The sequence below is a fragment of the Thunnus maccoyii genome, chromosome 21 (genome assembly GCF_910596095.1).
Source record: "Thunnus maccoyii chromosome 21, fThuMac1.1, whole genome shotgun sequence".
Taxonomy (NCBI): Eukaryota; Metazoa; Chordata; class Actinopteri; order Scombriformes; family Scombridae; genus Thunnus; species Thunnus maccoyii.
Genome location: NC_056553.1, coordinates 15,253,228 through 15,271,099, shown reverse-complemented (window position 1 = coordinate 15,271,099; position 17,872 = coordinate 15,253,228). Strand labels below are relative to the sequence as shown.

Genomic DNA, 17,872 nt, shown 5'->3' with positions numbered 1-17,872 from the left:
AGCCTGACTCCTCTCCACCGCTCACCTGTCCTCCAGTCACACTCTGCCAAACCACTGTATGAATATATATTATTTTAAAACCTCCTAATTAAACCAGAGTCATTTGAGGTCATTTCCATCCATGTCAACCGCGCAGATCTCTGTAAACACCTCCCTCCCTCCCTCTCTTTTATCATCACAGCAGTGGTTTTCCGAGTCTGACTGCAGGACATGCGAGCAAAAGCTGAGATCTGACATGTGTCTCTAATGACCTGACTGTGTGAAAGAAAACTGTACATATTGTGTAAAGAGAAAAAAAAAGATGATTCAACAAGAAAAAAAAAGGATGATTTTCAAAACAAGGTCGTGTATATTTCAAGAGGCCGTGTTTTGATAATTTGCACTCGGTGTAGTGTGTAATGAATGTCGCCCTGTGTAGAATTTCACCTGTGTTTATGAATTATTAGATTTTTAGATAATTATTTATGTCAAAACATTTTTTTTCCCTGAGTAACTGAGTGAAGGACAGTTTTTTTTCTTATTAAGTGATTGTAAGTTTCCTGGTTTAAAATGCTAATTTGAATAAATTACATTGTTAAAATGAGTTATCTTTTATTATTTCAAATTCCTTTAGGACTGACATATAGGCCAAAACCAGGAAAAAATAAACAATGTGAAATAGAATATTATAGAACTATTAATAAAAGGTGTTATGAAGAGATTTTGCTTTCTGTCTTACATTGAAGAATAATCTTGCTTTTTTTTTTTACGCACAAAATGTAAGAAAACGTCTCCATTTCTGGGACTGCTTTTAAATTTATCATTAAAAAAAAGTATTGCCTAGTCTACTGGAATGTGAAATAAATAGTTATCCAACTTCAGTAACAGGTTGTTTCTTGTTCAAAGTGTCGTGCAGGCCAGCTGAGAGGGATGAAAACTGTTTTTTTTTTTCAGAGAGGAATGTGTCGCTGCAGAGGGCAGAGATGGAGGCGCACTGCTCCACCTTGAATAAGAGAAAATGTATTAGGTGCGTAATTCGGCGCGCTGCGTGCGTCTCTCCTCTTCGGCGGAGTTGACAAAATACTGGCCATATATTCATGAGCTTAATCCCCCAACATGTGAAACGTGCGACAAAGGCGAGGGGTTTTCAATTAGATCGCCCACTTTATCTTGGGAGGGGTAGGGGGAGGGAGGGGGTCTAGTCACAAAACTTCCTTTAAAACGCTTTAAAGGCGCTAAATTGGTCTTAACATCTGTAATGCCGTGTCGATGGAAGCGAGTTCCCCTTTGTCATTAATGAAGTAACAAACCACTTCATCAAACGGCTTTCACACACACACACACACACACACACACACACACACACACACACACACACACACACACACACACACACCTCGTAGAGTTAATACCCCCTAAATCCCCCCTCCATTGGATCTCACTACTGATGCGGGACTATTACAGCAATCAATGGTTATTCTCCTCCGTTTGACCCATCTATGGTGTCCGACCAAATCGCGTGAAATTACCCCGCGGATTAATTTAGTCCCTTCTTTTTTTATTGTCTACTTCAGTGAAAACCCCTCTCCTTATTCCCTCAGCGGTCTTGTTTTACAGGTCTGCAGGTCCTACACCTGTTAATCACTCAATTTACTCCAAACAAGCAAGAATTAGATCCGATCAGAGTCTGGTGGAGAGAGAGAGAGAGAGAGAGAGACACAGAGAGAGAGGATGTGATGAAGAGGAGATAACATAGGCTTAGATGTGCATAGTTGTCTTTACATAAGCTTCAGAAACACACATGCTTCATACAAAGTCATCCAGCTGCTCCTTGGAGAATAATGCAAAAAAAAAAAAAAAGGAAAGAGGAGGGGAAAAAAAGGGAAAAGATAAAAACCAATTTTCTCCTGTGCGCTCAAACCACCACCATCCACGATGTGTGAGCTCCATGTTTTTTTTGTTTTTTTTTTTAAATTCCATATTCTTTTGCTCAAGCCCAGTGGAGCGTGTGTGTTTTTCCCCCCTCTATAGGGTTTTGATGAGATTGTCCGGGGTGTTTTAATCTTATTGTGAATATAACTAATGAATGGCAAACCAATTTGTCCCTAATATCTGGGGGAATGCCGGGAGGCGGGTGACCTGCTGGGAGCGAGGATTTAAACTTTCTTTGCAGCGCAAAGAGGCGAGAAAATTGAAATGCTGTCGCAGGGGCAATGGGGCTCTGGATTTATAAAGTCACACTTGTTGGATGTGTGCTCTTTCATACAAACAAGGCCTGCGCTTGGGATAAACCCACGAGGCTTTTTATTGCCTTATTGCATGAATGATCATCATAATGAATGTTTGTATATATATATAAAAAATGAAGCATACAGTCCAATCATGCGGTATTTTCCTGCATTTTGGCTGTAAAAAAAGAAGACATGATTTGGTGGTGGATTGTGTCAGTGCACTAATGCTCCTGGCCGCCTCTCACAGGTTAATCCAGGTGTCCACTCCCACTGGCTCCGGCGCTCATTTTCATCACCCGGCTCCCTCTCCTTTTTCCCCCAGCTGTTGGATTTGATTTGGCCCGTGATTTGGATTCTCCCGGGCCTCGTTTCTCCCGCCACGTCCCTTTCCTGAGAGAATAGGCCCAATCACTCCAGAGCCTCAGCCGGATCAGTCCTCACTCAGTCCCCGGGAGAGGAGCTCTGAAAGGCGCTTTGATGAACACCATCAGCCCCCCCCACCACACCACACCCCCCCACACCCCACCTCCCTTCCTCCTCCTCCTCCCCCTCCTCCTCCCCCCAGGCGGAGACCGGCCCCGATGAAAGACCTGAATAGCAGGGCCATGGCACTCCGCTCCCCTCTCGGTTCGCCCCTTAATTCCCCGTCTCTCTTGCTCTCATCCAATTAGCTCAGTGTATTAAGCGGTTTATCGTCTCATAACCGCCCTTTCAGCTCCAACAAGGGAGACACTTTGCAATAGGACCAGCTCTCCCTTTGACACCCTCTCTGGTGCTTGTATGTTCCACCGCGCTATGAATAACAGGGACAGAATAGAGGACTAATTCCCTCATCAAAGCCTACCTTGTCCATCGCTGGTCAAAACGACAAGCAATAAAGCTTAACACGACAATACAAAGAGACTTGTTCGACCTTATTAGCTTAGCAGGGTCGAATTAATGCAGGGACTCAATTTGACTGGGTTTACTCCAAACTAGGAGGACAAAACGGGGCCCTCACTTAAAAACCTGCACCACACATCCTGGGACTGGGAATAGCCGGCCTGTGCACCTCTACTGTGAGATGTAGTTGATTAAATCCAAAGGGGGAGGAAGAAAAAAAAAAAGACAGCAAAAACAGGCTAAGCAGCTGGGGGAGACATAGTGGAGCTGATATGATTTAATAAATATGTAAAGTTATGAGCAATAGGCTGAAAATGCAGCCAGACACTTTTCTCTCACACACAGCATGTCTATCCATTGCATAGTGAATCATGGTTTAAGTGTTCAGCCCACTTAAGGTTGCCTTCACAAGTCACAGTGGTTTGAAGTGATTTTTGAGGCGTGCAGTGTTTATGGAAATGCACACGGCAGGATGGAGTAAAAAATCCCTCGACTGTATTAACACAATGGAGAATTCTTGGGAGGAAAACGGTGAAACACTTCATGTACAGAGTTGCGCTGAACTTTGATTACAGCAGGGAAATACATACAGTACTTAGAAAATACCATGATGATACAATTTGTACTGTGAAATGAGAATATATGATTATAACAAAGAGTTAATGTTTGTATGAGGACTGCTCTATGGTATTACATAATTTTGGCATAAATGTAAAGAAGCACCTTGAGTTTATTTCACAGGAGTAGCCAAAAGCAGACATTCCTGACTTGAGCTAATTTATTCATAAGTATTTCTCCAGAAAAAGTAATATACTGAGATACTGCGATAAAAAATGAAATTCACCTTTTACAGAGGATTTCATCTGTATCACCCACTCCAGCTTAGAAATAACTGGAATCCAGAAGTGATCAAGAGCCGTCGATTAACCTGAAATGAAATTTTAAAAAGCAAAATCCAACAGATAAATTCAAAGGAAACACCTGGTGATATTCTACATTTCTGTTATTGTCAACAAATCAAAAGAACAGAAGCAACAAAGTGTTGGTACATTTTACAATACTTTGACTTCCCCAACTTGTCTGTGGCACATTCACCCCTTCTGAAGATGTATAATTCTTAAAAACAGGTGAAAAAAAATACTTTTTTTTTCTTACAAAAGACTAAATGATTGCCTAAAGGTGCTGGACATTGTAGTTTTTTGCAAACCATGCTGACAGCGGAGGAGATTGTGCATTTGTTGGGGGCTATTTTCAGCTGCAGATCAGAGCATCAGTGAGTATTTATAGCACGTTCATGTTCATCATAATGAAAGAAACCGGCTCATTCATGTTTTTAATAGTTTTGGGAAAACAATGTTGGTCTACTAGCTATAAGGTTGAGGCTACAGAGGTAATACTTGTTAGTAGGAGCAATTTATCAATGTTTTTTACGTTAAAGATAAGGAAAATACAGATTTTGATTTTAATAAAGTGCACTTCCATGATTTGTAGTGTTACAGTGTGCAGCACAAGCAGGAAACATGGAGACACTACAGGATATCCCCCCCCCCATTGCAAAATAACACAAGATTAACATCTTATCCATTTAGCTTTTTATTGAGGTTTCAGTATCAAAAAGGTTCTCATCAACATCAAAATGACCAATACGAAATATTCTAGTTATTACAGAAAAAAAAAAAAAAAACATTACATAAACCCTCCTGAGCAATACAAGTCGAATACATAGGAAATTACAAGCATTAAAACACAATACCACCAGAGGAGGGAGGAGGGAAAAAAAAAAAAAAAAAAGGAGTGAAAGGGATGAAATGACATCAGTTAAACAGAGGCGGTGGAGGAGAAGGAGATCAGCTGTTCGATACGGAGACAAAAGAGCGAGGGAGCAGCGCGTGTGGCCTCCCTCACCCCGTCACTCCCTGCATCCTCCTTACTCCTTTCTTTCATCCTCCGTTCTGACACACACACACACACACACACACACACACACACACCCTCGGGATGAATGGTGGTAATCAGAACAAGTGTCCGATCGCTGCAGGCATCCAGTGGTCTTAGTGGCCGAGGTCACTATCATTGGCTAATTAGCAGCTTTTGGAGAATACTGGCTGCTCTGCGGATAAGTCATTTTTTGCACACACACACACACACACACACACACACACACACACACACACACACACACACACACACACACACACACACACACACACAATAGACTATCATTTAGGTATGATTGCTACTCCCCTTTTACCATACAGAGTCAGGATGATGGGGTCAAGACATGAGTGTGTGTGTGTGCGTATGTGAAGGAACTGACGGAGGGGGAGAGCTGTGATTGGGTTTGAAGCCGTATAACGGGCCCGTTATGTACAGAGATATAGAAGTTAGGAGGTCAAAGCTTAAAATCACCAACTTTGCGATATTCATAAACCAAAAACAGATGTCAAATGTACAAATTGTATACAGACGCCCTGGACCGGAGTCGGATGTTGGAGCCTCTCAGTGGGTTTTTCTTTACAGATGTGTGTGTGTTGTTTTACTTGAGGGAGGAGAAGGCCTGGAAGAGTTTGGCCAGGTTAATTTCCGAGTAGCCACTGGCGGCCAGGGCTTTGTCTGGCACTTCTTTCAGCCTCCGATACGCATCCTTTTCATTTCTCATCCGGGAAACTAGAGCTGGAGAACAAGGAGGGCAAGAAAAAGAAGAGGAGTTATCATTGGCAGTGCTCAATAGAAGATCATTCAGTTCCTAAACTGCATCAAAGTCGATACTACAGGCTACTGTGACTTGATATTACAGTGTGCATTTCAAACTAGTGAGAGATTCACTCCTGGATGACTCTCTCTCTCCTCCCCCCCCAGCCCCCCCCCCCCACCCCTATGATTAGGTTCTGCAGAGTCCCACTGTAAGAGGAGCTGAGCACGCACGCCGGCTGTGTCTCGTTACTAATAAACACCGAGGAGCGTTTCACCCTTAACTGGAGAGCTAACAGATCCAATGCTATCACTTCGAGGGCTGGGGAGGAGGGAGGGGGGAGGGGGGATCACAGAATTGGACTGATGGGTCGATGGCAGCGCGTGCACACACACACAAGATCATAAGATCGATAGAAAAGCCCAACGAGAGCGTGAAGTCATTATCTTGTCTCTGTTATCCCTTCAGGTGGGCTGCAATGACGCCAGAGAGAAGACTGATACTATCTCGGGCAGGGTGGCCACCGAAACCAAATCTTTACGATATTATACTGAGCATCAAATGTAGACCAAGTATCATGAAACCAAGTAATAACACACTATCAGACCAAGGAGTCGGGAATGACTGCAGCAGTCGCCGGCGAAGAAGGAATGGAAATGAGGAGGAGAAAGTTTTGTTTGGGCTAACACTGATCTGATTACAGCATTATGATTCAGTCTTGTTCATATCAAACATAAACTGGGTTGCACAAGTTGGTGTGGGAATCACATATTGTTCTACCTTTTTACTTCAAATTAAAAATATGTATATTTCTTTAAACGATTAAAAAAACTGAGATTACAGCTCTTTTTTTTTTTTTTTAAACAAATGCATGAAAAGACAAGTTACATCCAAAAATGACTGAAAGCACAGCATTCATATAGCACTGTTATCTATGGAGATGGCAACAGGCTACTATCTGAGATGCTGCCTGAAACATCGGTAGCAATCAGGGTTCAGCGTCTTGCTCAAGGACACTTTGACATGTGGACAGGAGAAGCCGCGGATCAAACAGCAATGGAGGTAATCAGAATCAAAGCTTGGATGGCAACTGATGACTACTGTCATTATTTATCTATTAACCTGTTGATTATTTTTTCAAGTAATTCATTAACGCTTTAATTCAGTGCTTTCCAAACTTTTTACCCTATCAGAGCCGCTCTGGTGCTCCTTCATCGACACCACTTGTCATGCTCCAAATGTATTCACTTTAAATGGGATGTTATTAATTAGACACAAGTGGATATTGTCAAGTTTGCATTTGCACTTTTACCATTTGGACGAGCAAAAGCTGAACATTTCAAAACATTTATCAATAAGTTTCTTTGCTCGATTGCTGACTAGATTTTAATGGACTCTCGCTTGCAGAACGTGGTGTTCAGGAGTGTAACGTAGCTGGTAGTTTATTAGCTAATGTGATATAGACAACTAAAGATCAGCCTCACACAAATATGTGAACCTATGTGTCTTAATTTCCCCCCTAAACTAATATGTGGAAATATGTTGTTGTGTTTTAACCAATTCGTAATATCAGTTACTTTTAAAGTTAGCTGAGGTACTTCATAATCTTTCCATGTACCCTGTGGCAACTGGAGAACTACCTCTAGTTGGAAATCCCAGGTTTAGTCTGTATTATGTGCTATATGTTAAAAAATGTCTATCACAAGTTCCCAGAGCCCCCAGTCCAAAACTCAATGATATTAAACCAGTAGAGAAAAGCAGCAAATCAACAGATTTCAGAAGCTTGAACCAATGGATGTATCAACATATTAATTTTTGATTATCAGTTAACCAACTAATAGTTTTTCAGCATTACTCCCAATCCTGACCAAAACACTTCTAGCAAACAGTTTTTAAAAAAAATATTGACTCATTTTTGTGTGGGTTTGTGTTAACTATCTAGATCTCTCTCTCTCTCTCTCTCTCTCACACACACACACACGTAAGTCATCCATATGGTCGGTTGTCATGTCCTCGCCATCTCCACAGCCCTATCTCCTGTCTTGTCCTTCCTGCCTGCTACATTAGTGGCTGCTGGATAAATACCAGCCCACTGACTGACCAAGGGAACAAAGGTTAGATACACAGAGATCAACAGTGAGACACACACACACTCTCATACACACTGAGAGAACATACACACAGACGATTGATGGTAGTTAAACACTTAAAAAGCACACTAACTCACAGTCATGGTGACTAAAAAAACATCCATGTGACAAACAGCAATCACACATGCACACACACACTGAAGATGGTGTGGTTGACTTAAAAGCAACTATTACCAGATAATCCACATGTTAGCAAAGACAGGGATGGAGGGAGAAAGGGGAGAAGAGAGGCAGGGAGAGACAAACTAGTCTATTTATCCGCGGAATAGAAGGGGGGGTGATGATGCATGATCAAGCGAAAGCAATCATGTCATCATTTCTGAAAGGTAGGAAAAAATAATTCTCCCCCCACCCTCCTCCTCTCCTCTCTTCTCCTCTCCTCTTCCCTTCCTCACTCCTTTCTCTTTTCCGCCTCAATCACTGTGTGGCGAACAGATAAAAGAATGATTTAAGAGTCACAGAGAGGAAAAGAAAGAGGGGGAGACCTTGCAGCAAGTCGGAGCACAGTGGGGAGCGTAGTTCAAATAAATAGCCTCCCTTAAAGAGCGAGAGTGAGGCGGAAGGAGAGGAGAGACGGCGTTGTTGGGAAGGCCGAGGCGAAAAAAGGAGAGAAGGAAATAACAAGAAAGACAGATGAAATGGAAAAAAAAAGGGAAAATGACGTATGGATAGAAAGCATAAAGCAGACACGAATGTAGCTTTAGATCGGCAAAACTTTGCCTAATTAATCGCACGGGACAGAAATTTGTCAACCCAGACGCCGTCCCCCCCCCTCTCTCTTCCTCACATACACGTTCATGCGAACAGTGAGTGTATCAGGGGTTATCTTTGCTCTAACTAGGTGTTGTCACACACTCGCGCACACTCTGGCGGTGCTGGGCACGAGTAGATCGGGGCTCTGCACGCTCTAACTAGGTGTAAATACAATAACAAGCCTGTAATTAAGTGAGCATGATGAAGTTAATGGAGATCGGCCATTCCGTCGGCCGCCTCCATGAATATTCTATTAGGCTGGTGGCGACGGGCAGCTGGAATAGCAGTTAATTTAATCACCACTCGGAGCACAGGGAAACTTCTTTGTGTGAGTGTAATTGCACAGAATGAATAATTGATTTGACAATCGCACCCGCGGATTTTGCCACCCCGCTTTGTATTGCCGGAGAAAGGGAGGGGAGTGTGGAAGATGAAGAGAGAGAGAGACAGAGAGAGAGAGAGAGAGAAGGAGAGGGGGAAGAAAATGGAGAGGGAAGAGAGGGAGAGGAGGGAAAGGAGGAGAAGAGAAAGAAGATAAAGAGGGGAAGAGGAGTGGGAGGGTAGAAGAGGACCAAATGCAGAGCGCTGAGAGGTGGCAGGGAAGCTGCCGGTAAATGGATCATTAGAAAAGCGCAGCTCAAGGACAATTTATATTTTATCAATGCGGCAAAATTACATTATTGCTCACACACGCAATCATACTGCCCACACTCAAGATTGAGACCTGGAGGGGGGGTGGGAGGGGGGGCGGGGGGGTGATGGAAGGAAGAGAAAAGCAACAGATAGACTGAGGAAGGGAGGGGGGGAGATAAAAAAAGGGAGAGCAGGGGAGACGGAGAGAAGAAAACTGACATGAAATGATTTGAAAGTCATTGATACGGGATGTTCCCAGCTAAGGAATGGACAGCATGTTTTTTCATAGTGTGTGTGTGCCTGCGCCTGTGTGTGTGTATAATCTATTAGAGATCTCCTGCAGCGGATGAAATTACCTCCATGTTTTACTCAGTCGCAGCAATCAGGCACAAAAATGCAATGTACATGTAGATAAGACAGGCGTACGCTTACACACACACACACACACACACACAGAGACACACACACACACACACAGCAACACTGCAGTGTACACACATCTGAGCTGATCAAATTACATTTAGCGTTGACTCAGAGGTCTTTTATGTAAAGCCATTTTACTTTAATGTGCTTTATTGTGTATGTTCAGTACACATGTAAACACAGACATTCAGGTTTCTCTGAATGCCTCAGCAAACCATAAATACCCAGATACCATCTAAACTATATGGCAGTACAGTTACTGCAGTATACTATGATACAGTTTAGTAAACAGATAACACAAACATACATGTATTGTATGGCAATATTCTAAAGTTTTGTTATTGTCAATAAAACCCATGGAAAGACCAAAACCAACAAAATGTTTGTCTGTCTCTCATTTTTTCCATTATCCTCTGCCTGTGAGGTCCATTCATTCCAACTGAAGACACAAATCTTTAAAAATAAGTAAAAAAATATACACTTTTTTTAAAAGCAAAATAATTCCCTAAAACACAACTCACTACACTTACTCAAGCAGGAGTAAGTTGTACGTTGACTATGTTAAGAGACTATTTTCAGTCATAGTTTTGATGGGTTAGCAAATATTTGCGCCACCAGGGCAGTGTATGTGGGATCTTATCAAAAGTGCCCATGTTAATTGTAGAAACAAGTCAAACCCTTAAACATTGTGCCTCACTCAGTACATTTACATATAATTCAGTAACAGTGGTGCAGTCGGTGTTCTCTAGTATGTGGATTTCTTTAACACCATGTAAAAGAAACACGTTTTCTGTTAGCTGGTTAGATTTCTCGTGTACAGGTAACTGGGTTTCTAATCAGGTTTTTACTAGTATGCATGTGCATGACAAAGACTTCAGACAGAAAAAGTAACAGCGTAGCAGATGAATGAAAGGCGAGACCATTACATACATACATATATACACACGATGCAGTCTCATATCATCCAACTAAAACTTACACAAAGTAGTCTGTAGAAGTAAAAATAAGTTTTGTTTCTCCCGCTGAAAATATGACCGTAAAAGACAATTTGTGTTGCGAGTCAAGACCGACGCAGCGTCTTCAAGCACTAAGACGCCCATGTTTCCTAAATAAATATGTATATTTGCAGATTTACAGTATCTAAGATGAGCTGCATAACCTGGTTTTTCTGAGTAACCTGGTACTCAGATAATCAGGCACCGATCGATGCGTCTGTAATTGTTTTTGGACAACAATGGAGCTCTATGACACAAAGAAATACGTTATATCAGGCTTTGGCTACACAGGCAATACAGGTTGGTAGGATAAATTCATTGCTGATTTCGGTATTTGCATAAAATTTGTTGACAATAAGAAAAATACAGATCATCATGATGTTATCTGTTTTTGGAAAACTTAGTTTATACACCGGTATTTTCTATTCTTGTATCAAAAGGCATATACCAAGACCACTGTCAACATGAATTAACCATTTGTGATCTCAAACAGAGGAATAAAAGCAAAGCTAAGTTGCATTTAAAAATTCAATCCGCCGGCACAAAAAAAGAAGCTGAAGTTTAGAATACTACCACCGCCGCACAGACATACAATATAACAATATTAAATTTAGATACACAAACAGTGCTCATAAATCTGTATAGATATATGCACACACTCCCACCACATACACACACAACAGAGTAGAGTAGCGTGTATAGGATTGTATGTCTCCTCCCTGTAATCTGAGCAGTGTGGCCCCTGGGTGTGTAATGCAGTAATATGGGGTATTACTGCCCCATGACTGAAGGATAACACCTTAAACCTATATTTTATAGCAGCATGAGTGTGTCTATACATGCATCTTACTGTGTGTGTGTTGGATATTAATCATTTGGCGAAGACACAGGTTTGTCAGTGTTGCCCGACAGCATTACTGATACAGTCAGGGTGTGAAATTAAGACCCACCAAGCGCCAAATGCAGGTAGATTTTCCGTTTGGCGAGTAAATATCAGAAGGCTATCCACCACACTGGCGAGTAAATGTAACAAGATAGTTGTGCAATAAAATGTCTGGCATTTTTGTCCCTATACAGTGTAGACATGTGCAACATGTGTTTTTTTAACGCGCGTCTAAATAGTGCTGCACAACTGTAGGAGCGCTAAAGACAGTCTGAGGAGGAGCGCCAGCCAGACAGTTTCGAGTGCTCCTAGTTTTGCCAAACAGAAAATCTACCTGCATTTGGCACATAGCAATACTTTATTATCCCAACTGGTGCAGTGCCTGTTAAGTACTTAGTAATAGTGAATCTTTTCTCATTTCAAGAATAATGAGGGCTGTATTTAAAAATAAAACACATTGAAAAAATATGCATCTTAAAATAAAGTGGATCAATCATGTTGGGCTCTTAGATCATTTATTTTCTGTGGCTTCAGTTTGGATTATTTGAGTGAGTATGTTTGCTCAAAAGATTTGTGCTCATATTAGATAAACTGGTTTTGAACTGTGCATGGGAAGTAGCTAATAGTCTGTCCATTCTTGATTAAAAGCTGTGTTTTCGCTGTCTATTATTCTCTTTTTAGAGCACACCAGGTGCAAAAACTTTTCTCTGCCTCACTGTACAGCTCTGATCACCAGCTGTTCTCATACTTACAGCTTTATTATTATGGAGTACAAAAATATCAGAAACAAATATATTTTGGTGAAAGCAACTCATGCAGAGACTTGATATTTTCAGTCGTTATTTGACTATTACGCACCTCAGTTAGCCATTTCCAGTTAGGCCCTATGCAATTTCCAAATCATCAAATTTTATCCTGAGTAAGAATATCCAATCACAAATCCAAATTCATTTCCAGATTCAGAGAAATGCTCCACTCCAGCTACGGAAAACGGTCACCACTTCAACACCTTGCTTGTTTATTCAAAGTTTAACATTAAACATGTCCATATTGCTCCGAATTCAACAGTGCACTTCCTTGGGTCCTAAGCAATACACCTGGCAAGAGTGAAGTTGATCGGATGAACGGTGCTCAAGATATGCAAAGGACATACATACATACAGAGTGCTTCCTTTATAGTTAGATTAAATGTATTGAAACAAATGTTTATGTGACATATAAAGGCAATTTATCATTTTGGCTGGTAAAAAATATGCTTGGCCGGTGGATTTTGTGAAGGAATTTTCCATATTATCCAGCTGGCCTCTCTTAGGTCAAGCTGTACCTTTCTTCCTTTCTTCCTGGTGTTATGTTTTGTCTAGCTGTCTGGGAAGCAAATCCTTATCTGAAGTATAACCATGCATGCTGACAGTTTTCCGGAGTAGCGTTCACTGTGTCAGGAATACACTTTGACTGGACCCATGTCTCCTTAATTTTCTTGCATAAGACATCTAAGACCCCTGATATTTCTGAATTGACGAGCTCAAGATTTCCATAACAGATTTTTTCATCTATCAGTCAGTGGTCACATTAGACTTTCTCATTGTCCGTCATTTTGATGGACAGGGTCGTAAAAATTCCGTCATCATCTATTATTACCTGTCATTTTAATTTTTCTATGATAACACATAGGCCTATTTAATAGCTTTTGTTTTCAGTCATTCATTTTTAATCATTAATTTATAGAATAATCTTATACAGTATGCATTTATTTATTTATGGAGAGCAAAGATGAACAGACACTGACGTGCAGTCACTTCTCATGTCAACACCACATTTTTTCCCGCAGTGACAGCGAGGCCGCTAAAAACATTATGCCATTGAGCCTTAACAGGCAAATACGAACAATGCAAATTTACAATGTTAGACAATTGCTATTAAAATATGACCAAACCACTTACAAGAATTAAACTAACTTAAACTAAATTGACCTGCTGTAGACTAGACTGAGCTCAAACCTTCCTCCTGATCCACATGGACTTAAACTGGGTGCTCGCTCGTGCGTAATCAAACGCATCAAGGGACATCGCTGCAGAGGCGATGGTCATTAGATTTTGCGTCTTTGCTGCGACACTGGAGACTGGAATTACCAGCACCACTTCAGCCAAATTTTTAATTTCTCCCAGGGAAGTGATCAGAAGTTGGCAAGACTCTATGAATGTGGGACTTCCAGATCCTGCTAGCACTCGCTTCACCGGGAGGAAACCCTGGAGCATGCACTTTTTGTGCACCAGTGTCTTTAGTTACCTCCGCGATGTACTCTGTGCGCAAAATTGAAAGGGTCTGCGCGCCTGCCTGTGTGAGTGTGATGCCACAGAATCTGCCGTCTTGTAAAGCCTGTCTGTCTCTTAAACAGATTTTGGGGGATGATGCATGGAAAGTCGAGGACTAGTGTTTAGAAACTAAACAAGGAAGTGCGGGAACAAAGCGCCGGAAGGAAGTTGTTGCTTCTCGATTGACGGAGCCAGTAACAAGTAAACACAGTGGTGTCTGGATGTAGTGGTTAAGACCCCCAGCTGGTGGATGATCCAACCCCTCGAAAACCTTTTTATCCTTCATTTCCCCTGATCTGTGACTTTCTACAGTTTACTGCGATACACTTCTTAACATTGCAAGAAGAAACTCATGCTGAACCACAAGCTGATGGTCAGTACACCTTCCTCTGCCATCTACTGTGGCTTAAACACAGATGTACACAGAACACATAAGTCTAAACATGGAAAGAAACCAAAGACTGAAAAAAAAAAAAATATGGACGTAGCCACCGTAACGTCACCCATGGTTTTGTGGACTGTTTTTGAAGGCTCGAGTTTGCATTTTGACCATCGCCATCTTGGATTTGTGGGGCCAGAAGTGACTATATTTGGACGAGAGGGTGGAACTGACCCTAACGCTAGCTGCTAGCCTGTTTAGCACAAGGTATTTACAGTCTATGGTTAACTGTGATAATACTAATGCTAATGCTAATTTTCACTTGCAAAAAACAGGCTTAAAACCATTAAAACAAAATGTCCTTACTGGAAAAACTGAACATCCGACTACTTAGAGGGTCTTTTGGTACAAGGAAACACTGAACAAAACTTTTTTAGGCGACCAAATGTTACAATGAACTAAAATACACTGAAATAGCGATGGCTATGGCTACGCCTACACTCTGTGAATCTGGGGTTACGCTTTGGTCATGTTACCTAACCAATACTGTCGTTGTGGCAGTGACTTGTCAATCACAACGTAGACACGCTGTAAGGCATACCCTGCTTTATTGTCTATTTTACTCTAAATTGGACCATAATTTACAAAATGAATATCATGCTGTGTTGAAGAAGACTTGAAACTAGCAATTGAGACCATAAACTCATTATGAAAGTGTTTACTGAGGTAATAAATCAAATGAGAAGTAGGGTCATTTTCTCATAGACTTCCACACAATCGGACTTCTTTTGGGAGCCACTGGAGTCGCCCCCTAATGGCAATTAGAGAGAATGCAGGTTTCAGTCCTTTCTGCATTGGCTTCACTTTTCAGAGCTACCCACTTGAAAGAAACAAATAGTAATAATAAACCTGCTTTCTAATGTTTGTCAAATGTCCATACTGTTTATAAGGTCCTGTACTGAGATGCTGAGTTCCCAACATGCTTATTGTTTCAAACTTCTCTTTGTTTTATTCTTGTGAAATACAGTTTTTACCTCCGTAGGCTTCAAACAATTACTCAAATCAAACAAAGAAGCTAAAATGACTCTTTAGTTGAACTGCTCACAGCATTTTAAGGGCTCATGAGCGAAAAAGATTGCGAATCACTGATCTACAGCAATAACTGAAATGTTATTGCGCTTGGCTGTATTGTGTTGTACAAAATAAGACAGAAACTCAGGAAGAGAAAGCCCGGAGCAGATCAAAAACACTGCAAAGAGCAGGAACATAAAGAAAGGAGGAGAGTCAAGAATTGATTGGCGATGATTTCTTGCATCTGGGCAAAGACAGAAATAAAAGAAAGCAAAAATGGAGGCTATAATCATGTTAGTACCCCCCCACCCCCTCCCTCTTCTACACTGGTCCAATCCCTCTATTTCAGCTCCCTCCATCTTCTGAGTGGTCATCTGTTGATTACACGTTATATTTACCTCTGCTGTCTCACTCTTTCGCTGCCTCACTTGGGTCCTGGCTGGCACACACACTCGCAGCATTCAGGCATACATACATAAATAACATACATACATAAATATTTAATCAAATAAATAAATCACTCGGCCCAGCGGCCCTTTCTAATCAAGTGACATCAATCAGGGAGAACTATGGGTAAAGAGGCCTTGTGGCTGACGCCTACTGAGCGCGCCCAGAGCGCTGGAGTAGCGTCTATTTGAGTCCAAGGGGGGAAATATACGCTCCATGTCCCATTATAGGAGAAGGGCTATCCTTTCGTCAGCGCTCCCATTACTCCCCCTATCATTTCCCCAAATCTAAAACCTGTTTTCAATCAACACAGCCAAACGAGTGCCTGTCCAAGAGAGGGAGAGAGAGAGAAAGGAGAGAGAAAGGAGAGAGAGAGCAAAGGAGAGAAAGCGATAGAGATGGACAGTGAGGGTAGGGGGAGAGCGATGGAGGGCTCTTTCCTTCTTTCTTCCAGTGATTGGAGCGTTTTGCATTCTGTATGTGTGTGTGATTGAATCCGTCTCCTAAATTAGGGCTGTCGACTCGAAGAGCTGAATGTCCTTAACCCCCCTCCCCATATCCAATGCCCATACTCCCCTACTTATGTGTGTGTGTGTGTGTGTGTGTGTCACATCATTGGTGAATATTGTAAGTGCAGCCTGGGTAAAAGGTTTACGTTGAGGCATTGATTGCTAATGCTATGTTGTTTGTGTATTTGTGAAGAAGCATTGTTAGGGCATCAAAATTCAAACTTCAATAGCAGTTCTAGTAACTTGATTTCACTTCCAAAAGGCGGTACGGCAGAATAATAACAAAAACCGGGAGGGAAAAAAATGAATAAAATATGATAAAAAATTTAAAAGCAAGCCTGTTTTTGCAACCAACACTGCAAAAACTTTAGAGTGAAATCCTGTAGCAAGGAGTGAGGCTTTTGAAATTTGGGTAAAAGTCCTAACAGAGCAGCAACATGCATGTGTGTGTGCATAATCTTACTTCTCTCATCACTCGGTAGTACTTTGGCAACTGCGTATTCCCAGTCAAAGATGAACCTGTAGAAGCACAGCTGGTTGTACAGGGCCTTCTCAGAGTACTGCGGAGAGAACAAACACAGACAAACACAGATTAAACCTTCAGTACTACAACAAAAAAACACAAAACCTGCCGCACACTCTGATGAAAATTATGTTAAAAGCTTCACTGAGGTCATGTCAAGATTTTGTGTGTCCCTCATATCATGTAAAACAGCAAACCTGTACCCACTTTCTTACAGTCCCACCTGCCTCTCCACCTTCCTATCATCTCCATTTTTTTCCTCTACTAACGTCATGTTGTACAGACCATAAATATGAGCGGCTGAGTGGGAGAAAAAGTTCACATCAGCCTCCTAGTTGTGCTAATGACTCGGATGTGCCAACAAACCAAGTGCCTGCAAGGAAACCATTGTTGGCTAAAAATCTAAATAAAAACTGCTATTAAAACGATTACAATCTATTTAGGTGATCAAAAACAAGTGATAGACTTGTTGGTTTATGATTTCACAGAAAAAAGCTCATTCAGGCTTCATTTCTATGTCTCTGGTGTGACTACCATACTCACAAAGTGGGTGACTGTCTTTGAATTGTGTGTGTAGAGCTGAAATGATTAGCTGATTGACAGAAAATTAATTGTTAGAGTAATTTTAAAAAGCCTCACTTTTGCTGGTTCTATTTTCTGAAATGTTGTAATTTGCTTCTTTTCTTTGTCTTATTTGATAAACTGAATATCATTGGGTTTCAGGCACTTGGTCCAAGACCTTTCTGACCTTTTGACAAAAATGATGAATCAGTTGAGAAAATAATCAGATTGATAATAAAATGATCTACTTGCAGCTCTAAATGCATGAAAACTCCCAAGTTAAGATGACAGTCAGGTTCCTGTTCTGATACAGAAACACATACAGTATGTCGCCACTTGTTGGATACAGTAACTCACCAACATGGCTAATTTGTTATTCCCTGTTTGCATTAGTAAGTTATTAATGTCCATATTTTAGTCTAATGAGGCTGGAGAGTCAACATCATAAC

General features: G+C 41.3%; 1 protein-coding gene across 1 annotated transcript in view; it reads right to left on the bottom strand.

Annotated features, from left to right (window-relative positions):
- Positions 1-4,672: 4,672 nt before the first annotated feature.
- The window catches only part of pola1 (polymerase (DNA directed), alpha 1), a 57,873-nt gene continuing 44,673 nt past the window's right edge, over positions 4,673-17,872 (bottom strand). The window contains exons 36-37 of the mRNA XM_042398593.1: positions 16,803-16,899; positions 4,673-5,765 (exon numbers count right to left, since the gene is read on the bottom strand). Coding sequence (XP_042254527.1) covers positions 5,629-5,765; positions 16,803-16,899 — 234 coding nt within the window. The 3' untranslated portion in view covers positions 4,673-5,628. The remainder of the gene's footprint in view (positions 5,766-16,802; positions 16,900-17,872) is intronic.